Source organism: Peromyscus maniculatus, chromosome X (assembly GCF_049852395.1).
Source record: "Peromyscus maniculatus bairdii isolate BWxNUB_F1_BW_parent chromosome X, HU_Pman_BW_mat_3.1, whole genome shotgun sequence".
Taxonomy (NCBI): domain Eukaryota; kingdom Metazoa; phylum Chordata; class Mammalia; order Rodentia; family Cricetidae; genus Peromyscus; species Peromyscus maniculatus.
In genome coordinates, this window is record NC_134875.1 from 3,918,036 (window position 1) to 3,938,699 (window position 20,664).

A 20,664-nucleotide genomic window follows, 5' to 3' on the forward strand; every position below is an offset into this window, starting at 1 on the left:
GACTCTGGACCAACAGTTAGGGAGCCTGCATGGGACTGACATAGGTCCTCTGCATATATGTGACAGTTGTGTGGCTTGGTCTCTTTGTAAGTCTCCTAGCAGTGAGATCAGGACCTGTCTCTGGCACTTAACTGGCTTTTGGGAACCTGTTCCCCATGCTGGATTACCTTGCCCAGCCTTGACTCAAGGGGAGAAGCTAGGTCCTGCTTCAACTTGATGTACCATGCTTTGTTCAAGCCCATAGAAGGCCTGCTACTTTCTGAATGGAAATGGAGGAGGGGAGCAGGAGAGGCCGATAGGAGGGAGGGGAAACTGTAGTCAGTATGTATAGTAAATGAAAAATGTTATCTAAACAAAATAAAATATAAAAGAAAGATAGATCAAAAGAAAATACCTAAAAAGACAAAAATGAAATGCACAGAGATAAATGGCATGACATTTACTGAGAAGGCATAACACAGTAGAATGATGGAAGTGAAAGAATGGTTGAGACAATTTTGAAGAGATAATAGCCTAAAACTGGCCCTGTATAAAGAAGGCTATAAAGTTATAAATAGAGGGAAATATATAAATCCCAGCAAGATAAGCTGAAAGAATGCAAATTTGTGATTGTTATCATTAGACTTTCCCTGAATGAAATACCAATGGCCACCAGTGCCCAGTAGTGGTATATGCCTTTATTCCCAGCATTTAAGAGGCAGAGGTGGATGGATCTCTGAGTTTGAAGCCAGTCTGGTTTACAGAGAGTGTTTCAGGATAGCCAGAGCTGTTACACAGAGAAACCTTATCTCAAAAGACAAAAAAGAAAAGAAATACTGATGGCTGTTCACTAAATGAAAGAAAAATTATCCTAGAAAGAAGGTTGAAATTATTATTTATTTATTTATTTATTTATTTATTTATTTATTTATTTATTTATTTATTTATTTATTTATTTATTTTACAATACTATTCAGTTCTACATAACAGCCACAGATTCCCTTGTTCTCCCCCTTCCTGCCCCCCTCCCCTTCCCCCCAGCTCACCCCTCATTCCCACCTCCTCCAGAGCAAAGCCTCCCCCCGAGGACTGAGATCGACCTGGTAGACTCAGTCCAGGCAGGTCCAGTCCCCTCCTCACAGACTGAGCCAAGTGTCCCTGCATAAGACCCAGGTTTCAAACAGCTAACTCATGCAATGAGCCCAGGGCCTGGTACAACTGCCTAGATGCCTCCCAAACAGATCAAGCCAATCAACTGTCTCACCTTTTCAGAGGGCCTGATCCAGTTGGGGGCCCCTCAGCTTTTGGTTCATAGTTCATGTGTTTCCATTCGTTTGGCTATTTGTCCCTGTGCTTTATCCAATGAATGAGTCATGGTGACTCTATATTAAATTACAAATTTATCTATAAAGAAAATACTGTGGTCTAATTTAATGTATGTAAGTTGATGTGGAAAAATACAAAATATTCTACATATTTTCATTATTAATAGACAAAATATCAATTAGCATTAAATTTTTATAAATCAAGGATACATAGTGACTGAGAATTGTGTGTATCTTCTGGGACTGTTAAATGTACAACTACTTTAATAAATTTGACAATGTCATATAAACTTAAACATTCATACCACATAATCTTGCAGTTCCATCCCTAATTACTTATGAATAGAAATGAAAGCATACTTACCTAAATACTTAATGCCTCTTTTATTATGTGTTGAATATTGGAAACATCCAGATGCCCAGTAATAAGTGAATAGATGAACAAAGTAGGTTACACTAAAACTATGGACTCACTCTGAAATCAAGAAGATTACTCTCAAGATGTATGAAACATGAATAAACCCAAACTATTACACTAAATGAATGTATCCAGACACAAATAAGCACATACTATATGATAATGATATGAAACTGGATGTGGGGCTGAGAGCAAGGAGGGGGTGTTAGGGACATAAAAGAGTCTATGAGAAGTAGTCATATCAGTTCACTTCATCATGCAGTTTGGTAGAACAAATACATCTTAATAAGTAAGTGTACTAAAAGTACTCATAGGAAACAAGGAGGTCAGTCAGTTCTACCTCAGTCCTTGAAGAAGAGCTTTCTGGAAGAGTCTTAAAACATAATCACTATTAGGCTGGCTCCCTTTTTAAAAGCCGAGATACTCTATGAAGTATACAGAATGTTTGATTGAGAGCCCCTGCAACTCTGACCAGCTAAGAGCTCTCCATAAAGTGACAATTCTAATTAAGTCCCAAAGGCTAAAGCTCAAAAACTCTTCATTGAGATATGACACAGAACACTTCAGGTACAGTACAGTTGCTATAGATGTGCTCAGGTGGACATTTGTTCATAGCTATGAATGAGATAGCTTATTTCTCCCATAAGGCCTACTTTCTTTTTCTCAATTTAATTTTTCTGAGAACTTCATACATGAGTAAGTACTGAGTCTATGTCACTCATAAACTCTTTTCTTTGTATATTGATGAAGTTTTGGTCTATTATTAGTTTTTTGTTTATAAGTACTAACATTGTATTTGATCCTCACATTGTTTAAGCTGTGTTTTTGATACTCAGCTCTGATGATAAGTTTCTGCAAAGATGTACCTTTAGGGTCTTTGTTGCAAATTCTTCTCCAGTCTAGATTTTCATGTATACAGCAAATGTGTAAGTAAGGAATTCGAAGAAGCAAGGCAGGAGAAGAAGCGCCAGGGTGGTCGCTCACAAGGCTTACTCTCTCAATAGAGTTAATAGAGCTAGTGACTCCTCTTGTTGCCTTACACTGTAGCATCTCATCCAATCATCATTTAATTCCATACCCCCATTTGACCCATGCACTGATTTCTCATCCTCTTCAGTCTTACAACAATCAGAAAGATTGTGATCATTTCTTCTTCAAATCTGATTGAGTTTGGGAATATGAAAGTCCCAGGTTATCTGATACTCACAGATGGGGAGAAAGAAGGCACAGAGGGATTAAAGGAAATACCAAGATACAAAATGAGTAAGTGGAAGCCAAAAAAGTTCTAGTTCTACAAAAGCTCACAAGATACAGCTTTTGGAATAGTTTTGATTGCCCAGAAAGCTCAGTTGAGATCTAGAACTTGATACAGTTATAGAAATACGTTCTATAGTAGTTTGTTGTTTTATTAGAAGAACATCACAAAAAGAGAAGTAGAAACCAGACTGAACTCAGACCTGTGTTCTGAATCATGGCCTCAGTTTCAGGCTTGTCAAAAGAAAACTACCAGGACTGAGAGAAAGGTTAGCAAAAGGAGGACATGAGGCAAACACTGATCTCCAGTACTCTGAAGATGAAAAGGCTCTTCTTGGGTCTCTACAGGCCTATCCTGGAGATGAGAGAGTACATTTTCTCTTCCAGACGGGTCACAGAAAAAACATTGAGATCCATTAGTAGGCTGATTAGAGGAAGCAGATTTAGCTCAAAAGTAAGTCTTTCTAATTTAGAAGCTCTCTTACAACAAACATTCTTCAGCAGAAATGCTTAGTCAGAGGCTAGGGAACAGCTATAGAGGTACTGCACTGAAGATTCTGATTCTTATGGCAGTTGGAAGCAAAGGGGAAGTACAGTTTATTACAGAAAAGTATAGCAGCCTACTCCACAGACAACACAAGTTAAGGGGACTTACCAAGTGAGGTGAAGTACTTCCTTTCAGGTGGGAAGTTGGTGACTCCATCAAGTACACTGCCAGTGTTTTCTAGTTGCAACTGGTTCTTGACTTTTCTCTCCATAGGTGTCACCACTGTTCTCACTATGACCACCTTAAGTATCAGTGCCAGAAACTCCTTACCTAAAGTGGCATACGCGACGGCCATGGACTGGTTCATAGCCGTCTGTTATGCCTTTGTATTTTCTGCACTGATTGAATTTGCCACTGTCAACTACTTCACCAAGCGGAGTTGGGCTTGGGAAGGCAAGAAGGTACCAGAAGCCCTGGAGATGAAGGTGAGTTGCTGCAAAGGAAAAGCTAGGAAGCACTTCCTGAGAGATCTATATTGGGACCAGAAGTGAACAGCCTGTAGCTCACAGGAACTGAGCAGGGCTATGTGCTATTCACTGGGGTCATCAATCCAGTTCTCAACTGGAGTGTTTCTTGGCAACCTGGAGTTCAACTAGGAACTACGAAACAAAGGCTAATAGCATGTAGGGCTTATATCTTGCATTGAGTCAAATATAAATATGATGCTGCTAGACTCTGGGGACATTGCTATTTAGAAACCTACCCAGAAGCTTGGAGTCTTATCTACATCTGAAGAACAGTCTCCAAGACCACTTTTACCTCCCTCTCTGGAACATTCACATTCCAGTCAAAATGAAGTGCTTATCATTAATTCCAAGTCTTTGTGTATTTTGTGTTCTCTATCTGAAATGCTCTTTTTTTCTCTCTTTCTGGTAAGACTTATTCATTCTCCCAAACCCAAATAAAACATTACTTTCTCTGTGGAGCTTATTAGGAACCATGGAGACAGATTTGGCTTTCCTGTGTGTGAGTACTCTGATATTAAAATAATTTAGTTGTATTAAGATAAGAGTACTCATTTGCCTCTTTACTAAGTTATGAACATCATGATTATTGTGGCCTTATCTTAATCTTGGCACAGCATCTGAATAAGAATGAAAGCTAAAGAAATACTGGATAAACAGGTAGATATAGAGACAAGATAAACGCAGTGGATCAATAGGAATTAGCCATGAATGAGATCACATATATCATCACTAAATAGTTTGAATGAGTTGAGGTATCTAGACCTAAATGTATATTACATAATATTCTAAAAAGGACTGGAAATATAATCCGAAAATTACCCTTTAAAGAACCATAGAAAAGAGAAATGGTGCTGAAGCCTTTTCAAGCTGGGGTAAAAGATATATTTCATAGAACAAAATGTCAAGTTAGCAATCTTTGAAACAGACTATAATTACTTATCTAAACAGAACTAATTAATGGTGTAAATGAAGAAAAACTATATTTCCTCCATTTACTCTACCATAAGATTTTTTGTTTATTTTTTATTGTGGTGTCTCTAGTTATTATAATTTTATCTTTGGCATATTGACCCTTTTATATATTTATTTGTCAGTTATTATCCAACAATGTTAACCTCATCTACAAAACATAAGGAAATTGGTATACTTATCCTACTTCTCACACTTTCTTCTCTATTTGATGCTCAGCTTTGTACTAGTGATATTGAAGCCTTGTCAAGTTTTATATTGATATCACTTTATGCAACCATAATTCCTATTGGTTTTTACTCATAGTTTTACATTTAAATGTGATATTTTCTCAAAAGTCAATATACCTATTTTCCATTAATTTCTTAGTTATCTCAAAGCTGTTGTCTAGAAGTTTTTAAAGGTCACATTGGAACTGCATTTCCCACTTTCTTGCATGTGCAAAATAACCATCAACTGTCTTTGTACTGAATTATGCTTGTGATGGTGTTAAGTTTGTAGTTCATATCCTCTTTCTCTAAGACTTTGTAGGAATCAATTGCTATTCTTAGTGCTGGAACTGAATGATGTTATCCAGAAATAGAGCCAACCTGGAAACTTCTCATACTATAGAATACTTGGTTTTATGGTATAGATTTTCATGTAAATATACCTTTCATTTGTGAAATCCACTTGCTGTACACTACATGGTCTTCCAATGGATTTCATTAGTGCTCTGATAGTTTCATGCAATGTGTTTTGATCATGTTCACCTCCTTCCCCTACTTCTTCCCAAATATGCCTCCCCTTACCCATCCACCTAACATTTTTGTATCCTGTTGTTTTTAAACTCTTCAAGATCAATTTGTATTGCCAAATACTCTTGCTTGTGTGGTCTTCTTCAAAATAGGAAAAAAAATATTTCCAAATTCTTTTTATAAAGCCACTATTACCCTGATACCAAAACCAAAGTTTCAACCCCCCCCAAAGGAGAAAATTATAGGCCAGAATCTCTGGTGAGCATTGATGCAAGAAAAAAATTAATAAAATACTTAGATATACACAGACCACCAGCTTTCTTTGGACCACCAGCTCCCAAATAATGACACAGAGATTTCTTATTAAGTATGAAATCTTGGCCTTAGCTTAGTGTTATTCCCAACTAGCTCTTAAAATTTAAATTAATCCATTTATATTAATCTATGGTCTGCCATGTGACTCATTACCTCTCCTCAATACTGTGTGTCCCACTTCCTCTACATCTTGCTGGCAAATCATCCACCTCTCAGATTCTTCCCCCAAGTTCTTCTCTCTCTCTCCCTGGAAGTCCCACTTATCCTCTCCTGCCTAGCTATTGGCCATTTAACTCTTTATTAAACCAATCAGAAGGTGCCTTAGACAGGTAAGGTAAAACAGAGACATATCTTTACAGTGTACAAAAGATTATCTGACAACATTTTCCCTATTTGTCTAAATAAAAAGAAAATGTTTTAACTCTAACACAGTAAAGCTATATTCAATAAGAACAATTATTAGTTAAGAATTACATTCACAATGTCAAGTCCATTTGTATTTGTCAAGTTTGGAGAAAATATTTTATTATCTATCCTATCTTGCTGAGTCCAAAGTTTTATACCTAAAACATTTTCTATCATAACTTGTATGACCAATCTAAAAATACCTTTTCAGATGTTAAAACATTTTCTTAGATAAAAAACTTAAACTTTTATGTCTCTCAACCTTTATAAACTTTACATCCTTCTGTGAGTTTCTTTTCTGAATTTGATAACCAGGAAACCTGTAAAACTATAACTATCTAGTCTTCAACCCCATCAGAGACCTAAGAAGGATATATATTACCCGAGTAAACAGGAAGTGTAAAGCAAGCAACTTCAAAAATATCATGACAGAGACATTTGGCTGCCTGAACAATCAAACAAGGTACTTCAGCAATATTGAAGCATCCATCTTCAGCCTACAGGCTCAGAATATCTGAGATACTTTCCCATGAAGCAGGACTTTGAAGGACTAGACTACCTTGTCTTTGCAGAATTTTGCAGTCAACTTCCTTTGAGTCTTGCTTGTGTAATTTGGACAACATACCATCAGCAGTCAAGGCAAGCTCAGTTTCTTTCCCAGTGACTAGCTTTGCAACATTTAAAGCAAATTCCATATAGAGTTCCTCTGACACCCATCTTTTTAAAATAGATTGGTGCTGCCAGGAACAGACATGTCTCACTGTCGTAAAAAGCCTTATGTTATTAAAACATCTTAAATGTCATATTCTGTAGATCTCTGAAGTGTTTGAAGACTACCTACCTAAAATACATAAGGTGAAATAAAGTTTATTTCTGTCTACCTCTAAGCCCTTACTACAAATTTGATTTTTATTTTAATTATCCATTTGTATTAGTAGCTTTCAAAGACTAAAACTTTACATTGCAATTTTAAATGAGGGGTATATGTATGATACAGTATGCTGTTACAAAAATAACATTAAATTAGTATCAATATACAAAGATCTATACTAATGTAAAATATTTGAGACTAATAGTTGCTTTTTAGTTTAAAAGTAGATTCAATAATCTACCCTTTTATTCTATCATTCTTATATCCCTCCCCCAATTTTTCACTAGATAGGAAGAGAAAGAAGGATAGAGGAAATTGAAAGAAAGGAAAAAACTTCCTTAATTTAATCCCCTTTGTATAGTTTCTTCCCTGACCATGACCAATAACAGCTTGCAACTAACCCACCTAAACAGTGAGAAACATCCATAACCTACTGAATGACCAAAAACTACCCAGTCCACCTCTTGGGAATGTGGGCATCATGTTCTTAAAATTACTCTCTGTTGTCTGTGGGTTATGTCATTTTTAGGGGACTCTGAGAAAATTTGGATAATGACCAAGTTCTTGGAGAGCTAGTTGCATCATTTGTTGTCCAGTCTCTGTGTAATGGGAAAGTGCAAGGCTTATCTGAAGTCCTGACTAGAGTAGTCTGTGAGGCTAAACCATCTCAGCTAGCAGCTGAGATGCTAGCATCTCATTGTCCTCATTGGTGTCTTATCCTTTTTTGTTTTTTTCTGAATACACATGAACTTTTAAAGGTATCATATATATCAAGTATAGAAGACCTTCCACTTGCAGACACTGGCTGGGAGCCACATTTACCTGCCCTAGCTCTGGAAAGTTGCTGAACCTGTACTGCAGCAGGTGTTTCTACCTAGTCTCCTGCTAAGTAGCTTGCCAGCTTCTTACAGGCCCTGTACTTGGATTTACACGCCTCCACGTTGGACACTACTTGTAGTTGGACTTTATTTGAACCAGCAGTTCTCTAATAATGACACAGAGAGTTCTTGTTAAGTACAAAACTTTGGCCTTAGCTTAGGCTTGTTCCCAACTAGCTCTTAAAACTTAAATTAACCTGTTTATATTAATCTATGTTCTGCCATGTGGCTCATTACCTCTCCTCAGTACCATGCATCCCACTTCCTCTATGTCTCACTGGTGAATTCCTTGCGTCTCAAAAAATTTCCCCCATGTTCCTCTCTCTCCAGAAGTCCCACCTATACTCTCTTGCCTAGCTATTGGCCATCAGCTCTTTATTGAACCAATCAGAAGGTACCTTAAACAAGTGAAGTAAAACAGAGACACATCTTCACAGTGTACAAAAGGGTTATCTTATCCCACAACACTTATATACATAATTTAAATAATTTCAAAAAGATTATCTACTGTATTCAGCTAGGCTTTATCCCAGTGATGCACAGATTGTTCAATGTATGTAAATCAGTAAATGTAATTTACAACTTATTACAACAAATGTAATATAAACTGAAGGTCAAAACCAATATATGATCATATCATTAGATTCAGAAATGCCTTTGACAAAAATCCAACATCCACCATGATAAAAGTCCTAAAGAGACTAGGGATATAGGGGACATATCTCAACTTATTATAGACAATATATAGCAAGCTCCCATCCAACATCATCATGATGGGAGAAAACATCAAATAATTTCCACTAAAATAAGATTGCCCACTCTCCTTATTCCTGTTCAACATGATACTTGGTCTAAGCTAGAGCAATTTGACAAGTGAAGGAGATCAAAGGAAAACTAAGAAATGAAAATAGGAAATTCAAAGTATATTTGTAGATGATATAGTTTTATATTTAAAAGTCCCTGGAGACTCTACCATGAAACTCCTATTGCTGATTTAAAAAATTCAGCAAAATAGCTGGATAGAAAATTAAAAGACATTTTCTTTAAAAGCTGTAAAATCTTGGCCTTTAATCTAAGGATAGCTTTAATATCACAGATTTGTTCTGCTCTTTTCCTAGAAGTACCAATTATGTGTACCATAGAGATTTCTGTCATGTTCTATATCTACCATTTCTTCTCTAATAATTTTTAAATCTTTATTATTTTTAATTTAATTTTATTGGCATTTTTCCAAGCCTATTTTCTGTGTCTCTCACAATTGTCAAGAATTCCTATTTACCTTCATTTTGTGGCATCTTCTTCAATCACTTATACACCTTACCTTTGGAGACAGTCTCTTACTCAATTCACCAATTTGACTAGATTTACTGGCCAGTGAACTCTAATAATCTTCTTTCTTTACCTCCTTAGTACTGGTATTACAAGTGTTTGATTCCGTCTCTGGCTTTTTATATGGATTCTGGAGATAAAACTCAGGTCCTCATGTTTGCATAGCAGCCAGTTTACTGACTGAGCCATCTCTCAAGCCCTAATTGTCTTAACATTAATTTCATGATCTTTTACAACTTGTTTTCATGCCTTTCATGTTTCTCTTGTGTATTCTCCAACAATCTTGATTGTTCATCTTCCTCCAACTTGCAGCATATTTTGCATTAGTTATTACTTTAAGTTGCAATAGAGCAATTCTTTACTACCTGTTATGTGTGGAAACATCCTTTTAGGAAGTGACTCAGAGGATGATTAGAATAGGGCTGAGCACTTGAAAGTGAGTTGTAATCTTTATAATTTCAGCATCATTTTCTGTCTATATAAATTCTCCTGGTTATTAGAACTTGTAATGATTCTGCTTTTAAGCAGCAAGAAGTTTCCCTTGCTCACTGGAAAGCACTCTATATTATAAATGCACATGTACATGTGTGTGTATACCTCCATGTGCCCATTTAGAGCTATGACCTTAATTTTCCATTCTTTGACAATATGTAGTGATCAAACTTAATCCTTGGATGTTATTACTACCAATATAAAATTGAATGTGCTTAAAGATAAGGATAATTTGTTTCTTTTCCTGGCCTATGCTAACCACTTGTTGAAATTCTATTTTGGGCCAGAACCCTAAAGCAACAGACATTTTAAGTGTCATCCTGATCTGATTTCTAGAATGTTTTTATATCAAGGTTATAAAATTCTACTTTCACAAAAGATGAAGCTTTAGGCTTGTGATTATAACTCTGTGGTAGAATGTTTGTTCATCTTTGACATCAAAGTCCCAAGCTTGAGTTTAGCACTATAAAAAGAGAAAATAAAATTAAACAAAGCCCCAAAAGGTATTATTATTTTTGGTTTGTTCCGTAGAATAAAGATGTCCCAGGTCTCATAAGTAAAAATTTCCAGAATATATTGTTAAATAGATATTTTCAGAGAAATTGTTTCAGTAACTGATATAAGTAGCTGAAGTTTCTCCAGTCCTGCCCAGCTTGCACTCAGGACAAATCTCTCTCACCCACCAGTCCTGCAGCTGCTCAGACCCAAATAAACACACACAGGTTTATATTAATTAAACGGCTTGGCCATTAGCTAACCACTGACTAGCTATCACATTTAAACTCAGCCCATTTCTGTTAATCTTTATGTCGCCATGTGTTCCGTGGCTTTACCATTGTTGCTCCCTGGATAGGGGTCTGGCATCTTCTGACTCAGCCTTCCAGCCTTCCCACAATTCTCTTTGTCTGCTTACCCTGCCTGGCTACTGGCCAATCAGCATTTTATCAACCAAGCAACACATTCACAGTATACAAAGAGATATCCACAACATAAGTTCACTAAGGACAAATTATGACAAATTGACCTCTAATAAATGTTTAATGAACTGATAGAACAGGAAACGGTATAGAGTTTATCAAGATAACTTATTAAATTAAACAATTATTTTATGTGTATGACTCTTTTACCTGAATGCGTGTAAGTAGACTAATGCATACAGTGCTTTCTAGAGGCTAGAAAGGAGTATCAGATCCCCAATGATTAGAATTGTGAACTATCTTCTGGGTGCTGAGAATTGAACCTAGGTCCTCTGCAAGAACAGTAAGTCATCTTAAATGGTGAGCCATTGTTTCAGCTCCATTGATTAACTTTCTATTATGTCCTAGAAAAACACTTAAAGTAGTACATTTAGACTAATAAAACTGGTTGACCAATTAAAGTCAAATAGAATTCATCAGTGGACTGACATTGACCTGAACTAAACAGAGGCTCCTGGAGATAATTCACAGGATTGTCTTTTACTCTAATCTCTCAATATGATGTCCACTGAAGCTCAAATGAAGAAATATAAGGTAGAAGATTCAAATCCATATTGTTGTTAGGAGATGATTAACTTTTGAAATAATCAGAAAGAATGTATAAAGTTTTGAAGGACAGGCTAAAATGAACAGACTAAGACCAAATATAAATTCAATTCTAAGAATTAGTTCTGGGGCTGGAGAGATGGCTCAGCGGTTAAGAGCACTGACTGCTCTTCCAGAGGAACTGGGTTCAGTTCCCAGCACCCATATGACAGCTCACAACTGTCTGTAACTCCATTTCCAGGGGACCCTCAGACAGACAGACATGCAGGCAAAACACCAATGCACATAAAATAAAAATAAATAATTAAAAAAAAAGAATTAGTTCTAGTACATGAAAGCTTAGCAAAAAATTGACTCTGAGTTAAGAATGCTCTGATACACACACACACACACACACACACACACACACATGCATGTGCTTCATGTTACTTCCCTTTTGCTGGGATTGGAATATTGCTATGTTGCCCAGGATGACATTCAGCTAGTCATCCTTTTACCTAAATCTCCAAGGTAGGTGGGGTTTTCTGTCATTTATCAATATATTTAGCTTTGAAATCCCCCATTTAAACTTTTCATTGACTCCTCTCAACCCATAGTTACACTGTCTATGACCCTTGAATACATCACTCCCATTTCAACCACAAGATGCTTTGTGAGCACCAGTCTTCCCTGAACTTTGGTTATTAAGATCTTTTAAGAGTTTGTTTTCTCTTATTCAGGTCTTGGATCACCTTCTTAAAGATACTTTTTCTAGCTAGCATTCACTATCCTACTCTAGACTGATCTGCCTTATGTGTTTCAACTCTAGTTGTTATTACCTGACATTGGTGTATGTGTTTGATTACATTTCTATTACATGTTCCTTTCAGTGGAATGTGAACTTGAGGACAGAGATCATGTTTTACTCTTCTCTGGTGCATTCTAGGGATGCCATATAACAGACAATTTTGAAATATTTAGTAATTCAATAACTTGAAGTCTTTCAAAATCTGATTTCTCTATTTTTTGTTTCTTTATCCAGTATAGTTACAATAATATATGATTACAGTTACTTATCAGCACCCATAGACTCCCTAGTCACTTCAGTACAAGGTAGATTTTTGTTTTTACTGAAAAAAATATAGCTATTAACAGGTTACTAAAGGTTGGGAGCTTATATACTTAAATTCTGCTGGTCCTTCATTCAGTATCTGCAGGCCTTCTCTGTTTCAGTATTCATTTCTATTTCTTATAAAAATCAAATCTAAATATTTTTAAAGATTTATTTTATTTTTGATTGTGTGTGTGCACATGTGTGTGCGTGCACGTGTGTGTGCACTACTGGTAGAGGCCTGTACTGCAGAGTGTATTGGTTCCCCTGGAGCTGGAGTTAAAGGCAGTTATAAACTAACTGTTTGATTTGAGTACTGGGAACTGAACTTGGGTCTTCTGCAAGCATAGTTAGCTTTCTAAACCACTCCACCATATCTTTAGCCTCTTAATTTAAATTTTAAATATTTATTTTATCGTCTTTCTAGGGAGTATGGAAACCATCATATGACATTTACAATTTCTTGTGTTTCTTTCTTCTCAAAACACTGGTAGCATCTGAATCTCTTCCATTCTTTCCTTCTAAGCTGTAACTTGAACCTGGATAATTTCCCATGTATGCTTTAGATAACTCCCATTCTTTTAGGAAGCTGGCCTTCCATCTTAATTTTCTTTCCTTTCTGTAGGATTAACTGATCCTTATAATTTGATCTGCCTTCCTCTATCATTCTTTACGTCAGTTTTTGAGACAAAGTCTATCACTGACCCAATACATTACCAATTCAAACAGACTGTCTGCCAGCAAGCTACAGGGACTCTCCTGCCAGCCCTCCCAGCACTAGGATTTCCATCTTGTTTGTGAACTGCCACACCCAGTTTTCACAAGAGTGGTAGCAGGATTAGCTCTGGTCTCACTGATTAATTTCCCCATCCCCAAATTGTCTCTTGTAATTAATCTTTCTTTCTAAGTTCTCTCTCTGATTTTTCTGAGAGCAAGGTCTTAGATTCATTATATGATTTTTTTTATATACAAATGTGTTATGTAAAGTAACTATCATAAGCAACATAGCATATGCAGTTAAAATTAGGTAGTTCTAATTAGAGCAATATGATTCATTTTGTTACTTAAATAAATGCAGGTGTATGTACTAGTTAGTTCACAATTTCAGGTTATAGCCCAGCACTAGAGAATAGTAAAGGGACAAAATCTTGAAGCTGCCAGTCCCATCATTCACAGTCAAGAGCAGGGAGAAATGAATGCATGCATACCTACTGCTCAGTTCATTTTCTATACTGTAAAACAATTTAGGACCCAAGTCTAGAGAATGGTGCTACCCACTTTTAGGGTGGATATTCCCATATCAATTAACAAAATGGACAATTATCCACAGATTGCCCATGGAGTAACCTGATATAGAAAATCTCTTATTGAGTTTGTCTTCCCAAGCCATTCCAGATTGTGCCAAGTGGACAATTAAAACTATCACATATAGATGTATGACATTTAAATTACGGTAAAATTTGCTATTTTTATTAATTAAATTTGTTTTTTATAATTTTATATATGTATACAATACATTCTGATTACTCTCACCCTCACTTCTTTTTTTTTTTTTTTTTTTTTTTTTTTTTTTTTTTTTTTTGGTTTTTGAGACAGGGTTTCTCTGTGTAGCTTTGCACCTTTCCTGGAACTTACTTGGTAGCCCAGGCTGGCCTCGAACTCAAAGAGATCCACCTGCCTCTGCCTCCCAAGTGCTGGGATTAAAGGCTTGGGCAAACACCACCTGGCTACTCTCACTTCTTCATATCTCCTTCCCACCCATGTATTTTCAAACAATTAAGTGTGTAATTCAATAATGTTAAGCACATTCACAGTTAATCTCAAGGATACTTTTTATCTCTAAAGCTTAAAATTCTCTACTCATTAAAGAACAACTTCTCTGCATCCTGCTCTATGCTGTAACATTCAATTACATTTCTTTTTTTTTTTTTGACAATACAGGTAGGAATATAGTAGTGATTAAAATGTCATATTGGAAATGATGTGAGAAACTAAAAGGTAATTTTACTTTACTATTTAAATAGTCTGTGATTAAAACACCTGCTGCTTCTCTTCACTTATAGAACATAAAGTGGCTGTGGAGGTAAAGAAAGTGTTTGTTGTCCCAAGTGATTGTTTCAAAGACCTAGTCATAACCAGCTAATAAGATGACTAAATGAAATAACATGCAAAAGCTTTTAGCAAAGTCAGTGTAAAGTTTTCTTCACTTTCTATTTTTTTTTGGGGGGGGAGCTTTTTTTTGTCTAACCATGGAAAAAATGACTAAGCAAGTTAATAAGCAGGCAAACAAGCAAAGCACTGTTTTATTTAATAGCAAAGGCATTTAGCAGTGGGACTCTATTCACACAATGACTTTGCTAATTATAAATGAGCCTCATGCAGTATTTAAAGTATTTATAAGGTTCTTAGGAGGCTTTGAGTTTTGTACCCCTTCTGCTTGTAACAATGTGACTACAATCTTCTAACAAAGAAGAAAAGTATTGCTTTTGAAATATCCTATTAGTCAGACTGTTTATTTACTTAAATGAACACCCCCTTATCTTACACATTCTCCCACCCCTCATTTCCAACACTCCCTGCCCCTGACTGAGAATGCTGATGTCAACATAGGCAGGCAGAATGTGGTACACAAGGTTTTTTAAGATTTGGCATTTTCTTTTTAAAAATTATTTATTTATTTTACACCCTGACCACAGCCTCCCCTCATTTCTCCCCTCCCACTCCCTAGCCCACCTACCCTCTGGTCCCCCTCCTAATCCACCCCTCCTCCTTATTCAGAAAAAGGCAGGTCTCCCATGGGCATCAGCAAAACACGGCATATCGAGCTGCCTTAAGACCAAGTACATGCCCCTGTATTCAGGCTGAGCAAGGCAATCCAGCATGAGGAACAGGTTCCCATGAACCAGGCTAGTCTTTTGTGTGGGTTTTCCTCTGATGTCCCTGACCCCCCCTGGCTCCTGCAATCCCTCTTTCCTCTCCTCAGCAGGGGTCCCCTGAGCCCATTGTTTGGTAATGGGTCTCTGAACCTGCCTCCACCAGTCACTGGGTGAAGGATCTCTGGGACAACAGGGTAATCACCAATCCAATCACAGGGGTTGGCCCAAAGATCTGGCCTTTTCTATCCGCACCTTCAGTTCTTACAACTTGTTTGTTGTGCTTGCTGTGATTCAGCCACAGCAAACTCCCTGGCATCCTCCAACAGTGTTCTAGGCATGTGCACTGGCCTTTGCTGCATTATCATTTGGTGACTTCTGCCCATAGTTTCCCCTCCCTCCTCTCCTCCCTGTCTCTTCCCCCACCCTCTTTCTTTCTACTTCCCAAATCTACTCCTCTTTTGTTCAGGAAAGGGCAGGCCTCCCATGGATATTAACAGAACATGGCATATCAAGTTGCAATGAGACTAAACACCTCTCCATGTATTAAGACTGGGCAGGGTGACCCAGTATGAGGAATAGAGTACCAAAAGCCAGTAAAAGAGTCAGAGACAGCCCCTGCCCCCACTGTTAGAAGCCCCACAAGAAGATAATTTTTAAATTGGGTTATTTTTTACTGTTCAAGTCAGACTGGAAACCTCACAGCCTTCCTTGAGCTGCCTTTCCCACACCTGCAGGCACACTGATAACACTTTACTCAAAACAGGACCCAGGTTACACATTATGACAATCATGTGTTCACAGGGTTCTCTCCAACAATAGGCTGTGAGCACCTTTGGAGAAAGGGACTGAAGTATAAATTCTAATTTTTCCACTTAACCTTAAATATCTAGCATATGTTTTGGCCCTGTTGATATTCAATAAATGTACAAAAGTGATTATTTGGATCAGGAAAGGAAATGGTACTGTGATTAACTTCGGAAGAAGAAAAGGTAGATGAGGAGAAAGGAGCTATAAAAGAAAGCAGGAACAGAGAAACTTAGTAAGGAAACAAGTAAGGAACTGAGAGAGTAAAGAAGTTAATTCTGAGAAGCATCAAGAAAGAGATTGAGGTATCTGAAGAAGAGCTGAAGGGAAGACATGGGAAGAGTTTTTACATCCTGAACTAGGCCACTGCCTTGGGCTGCAGTTAGGAGCTAGCTTGCTCCTTTGGTCACCATGCCATGCAGCATCTCTGTTCCAATCCAGACCTAAGCATTGGCAACCCCAATGTGGCGCCACATATACATGAGCACTTTTACGTGGAAAGAGAAAGGGGGAGCACTTTTTACTGTGTTTTGAGAATAGTTTATGTTGGGGGAAAAAATCTCCCAAAGGGCAATGCCATAACAAGCTTCCTGCTGTCTTTACTTTTGCTGTATCAGAAGAGGTGTTTCTTCAGCTCTGTGGGGAGGCTGTGGCTCCTGCTAGCAGCCCTGAAAAAGTGGAAACCCTTTGTACATCCCCTAATTTGCTAAGCACCTTTATAGTGCATGAGGTCAGCATGCTGTTGTGATAATGCATGTAAACATTCCATCGTATTTATTATAATGTTTAAGACAGAATGACTTTGCAGATTCACCAAGCTCTCTTCTTCACAGGAGGTGTGCCCCTTGATGGCAGCAGCCTTTTTGGATTTTTTTTCCTCGGGTAACCAAGAATATCTTGTGCTATAGAAAGCAGCACAGTGTATCTATGGAGAAAAGTCAGGAACTCAGATTGATAGTATGTGTTCTCCCATTTAATCTGAAGCTGACTTACATATTAAATGTGAACAATGTCACCTACTTGATATGGTTATTGTGAAGGATGAAATCATGCAATCTATAAAATCTCACATTTCCTAGTAATTCCCACTGCCATTCTCTCCTCTCATCCTCTCAATAATCTGCCAGCTATTTTCACCTTCAGTTTGCAAATGAAGAAACTGATGCTCACAAAGGAGGAGTGATTTGTCCAAAGACACTTATCTAGAATTTTCTAGTTTCCTTTGCTGTTGCTGTGATAAAACCCTGACTAAAAACAAGAGGAAAGGGTTGATTTGGTTTACATTACTATGTCGTAGTCCATCATTGAGGGAAGCTGGGTCAGGGACTCAAGCAAGAACTTGAAACAAAAACTTCAAAGGAATGCTGCTTGCTGGCTAATCTGAAGGCCCATGCTTACATAGCTTTCTTATACAGTCTAGTACCACCTGCCTAAAGACTAGTGATGCCCACAGTTATCTAGACCCATCTATATCAACAAACAATCAAGAAAAGTCCCCACAGACATACCCCCCAAAAAAAACAACCCTGATGTGGGCAATCCCTTGACTGAGACTCTATTCTCAAGGTAACAGTTGGGACTGACTAGGATAGTTCAAATGGTGCATGCAGGTTTTCTGTTTTCCAAATAGAAAACCTCTCTATATACAAACCTACTACTTAGTAGGTTCTTTAATGCCCCCTCATGGATCTTTCTCCCTGCACTCTCCAAAAGTACTTTGTACAATGAATTCATCATCTTTTATTTTATTCCCCTTTTTTTTTCTGGCTCTAGAAGAAAACACCAACAGCCCCAACAAAGAAAACGAGCACCACTTTCAACATCGTGGGAACCACCTATCCTATGAACCTGGCCAAGGATGCTGAGTTCTCTACCATCTCCAAGGGTGCTGTTCCCAGTGCTTCTTCAACTCCAACAGTCATTGCTTCACCGAAGGTCACTTATGTTCAGGACAGCCCTGCTGAGACCAAGACCTACAACAGTGTCAGCAAGGTTGACAAAATTTCCCGTATCATCTTTCCTGTGCTTTTTGCCATATTCAATCTTGTCTATTGGGCTACATATGTAAACCGGGAATCAGCTATCAAGGGCATGATCCGCAAACAGTAGATAATAGTGGTGACATAGCAACCACTGTATACCCTGTGAAGCATCCAAACACCCAAAATCCAGTGTTCCCTTTATGTGTTTCATGATTCTTCTTTTCAACCCTGTTCCAAGTTGAGTGTAATCACTTTCTCAATTCATATTTATAAACTTCAATGAAAATGTAACAACAGAAAAATGACTTGTCCCTTGAACATTGCTTGGATTGAGCCAAACACTGCCATTTGTCCAGTTGCTTATCTTAGTGTGCCAGTCTCCCCTAGCTGAGGACACTGCATGTGTTTAATTTCACTCTGCCCAACAAAGAAGGAACAGGAGACTCTACTTTTTCTAATGGAAACCTTGGCTGTATGAGGTTCAGGGTGTTGAGATCCAGGAGCATATTAACTGGGCTGCATTCAATGATTCTGACTCACTATGGAGTTAGGCCCAGCTGTCTCATATAATCTTATCAATCTGCCCCCCCCCATGCTCCAGCAAGGCCTACTAGATATATGAACTGGTAGAATGGGAAGGAGCCTGTGCAAACTTCTGAAGTGACCCCTAAATAGTTCCTTGCCTTAGAAGTTAGTGGAGACAATTAAGGCTCAACTCTGTCAAACATGTATGATCAAAAGAGAGAGAGAGAGAGAGAGAGAGAGAGAGAGAGAGAGAGAGAGAGAGAGAGAGAGAGAACTAGTTGGTTCATTCCTGCATTAAAAGTGTGGGTTCTACTCTAGTTTCAGCCAGCCCCTCAAGAAAGTAGCATCTCAATATATGTCTCCTTCAGGAAAGCCTCAACAACACAGAGTCCCTTATAGCCAACTGAGTATTGCTTACTGTGGATTCATGGCTGCCTGCAAACTATTCAGGAAAAAAATGAACAGACACTTTTAAGCCAAATTTAAAAGGTACACATACACACAAAATTATCTAGATCAAATGCCTATATAAGAATTGTTCAAAGATGGGGTATCTAAGAAACTCACCTCCCTGCCAATGCAACTTGTCAAACAGTAGATGGAATAAGATGGTTGGTAATGTTTGAAGGCTGAAATCTGCCTCAACAAAAAGGGCCACAAACAGGAGAAAGCAAAACTTTTCCTTCTACATTGTACATATTGTGCTCCTCTTTCAGGCTCAGTCCACTTTGCTCCCATTATGTCAAGGACTTCTTACCCACTTTGGATGCTGATTGCAATGAGGGGTGAATTGCAGATTCATACAAATATCTCTACTTATTTTTAAATCAGTTAAATCATTAACTTTATTACCAATTTTATAATGTATTAGAGGCCATTTAATCTCAGTTTGTTCTTAAATGTAAGCAAAAAGAACAGACATAAACACACAATTTTTATAGTAGTCCCAGAAGTTTGAATAATTTGCCTAGAGTTCTTAGAAATGTCTTTAATAAAGAAGTATCCTATGCCCATTTCCAAAGGCCAAAATGAAGGAATAACTGAGAAACCAGGGCCATTCTTAACTTAGAATGAGCACAGCCACAGTGGGCCCTCTGGGTCATGAAGACAGTTTGACACTATAAAGGTCTTTAGAAAGGTAACAGTATATTACCCAAGATCACCTTTAGTAGTAATGACTTGAAGTAATGAGACTGTTTAATACAACAGCCCCAGCCACTTTGGATCTGAATAGCTCAACTAGTCCAGAGTATCCAGAAGGTCCAAAGTAAAGCCACAAGTAGCACCACAAGCAAATTCTCTGCCCACACTGACAAAGCTTCTAAGGGGTGTGTCATTAGCTGCTGGTTGCCTTTTCATTCATCTTTCCCTTATCCCTTGCTTCCTTGCCATTGCTGGGATAATGCATGCCAGTCCCATTATTCTTAAGACTGTGTCTGTAGGTAAATTTATGACTAGAAGAGTGTAGTCTTGTGGATGTGTAGGGATGGGGGGAGGGTGGGGGGCTGTTAATGATTGTCTTAAGGAATTTAGAATGGAACTTTGACCTTTGCCTCTCTGTAGAAATTGTTTCAAAATGCTTTGGTGCAATGTTTAGTGGCTGTTTATTAAAACTCTTTATGAATTGTACTTGTGCTGGAATACTTTCATTGTTTAGTCTTACACACTAATAAGTACTATATTCTTGACTTTGATACCCTCTCTGGTACCCTAAACTTTCCACTTCTTTTTTTTTTTTTTCATGGTCAAAATTCTCACCTTAATCTTTTTTTTTCATTTTTTTATTTTATTTTACAGTACAATTCAGTTCTACATATCAGCCACGGATTCCCTTGTTCTCCCCCCTCCTGCCCCCCTCCCATTTCCCCAGCCCACCCC

General features: G+C 37.7%; 1 protein-coding gene across 6 annotated transcripts in view; it reads left to right on the plus strand.

The window, feature by feature from the left end:
• The window catches only part of Gabra3 (gamma-aminobutyric acid type A receptor subunit alpha3), a 240,401-nt gene extending 219,986 nt beyond the window's left edge, over positions 1-20,415 (plus strand). For all 6 annotated transcript variants that reach the window (XM_042268890.2, XM_006991865.4, XM_042268889.2 and 3 more), the window contains 2 exons: positions 3,737-3,948; positions 18,053-20,415. In XM_042268890.2, the coding sequence (XP_042124824.1) occupies positions 3,737-3,948; positions 18,053-18,388 (548 nt within the window). In that variant the 3' untranslated portion in view covers positions 18,389-20,415. The remainder of the gene's footprint in view (positions 1-3,736; positions 3,949-18,052) is intronic.
• The last annotated feature ends 249 nt before the right edge of the window (positions 20,416-20,664 follow it).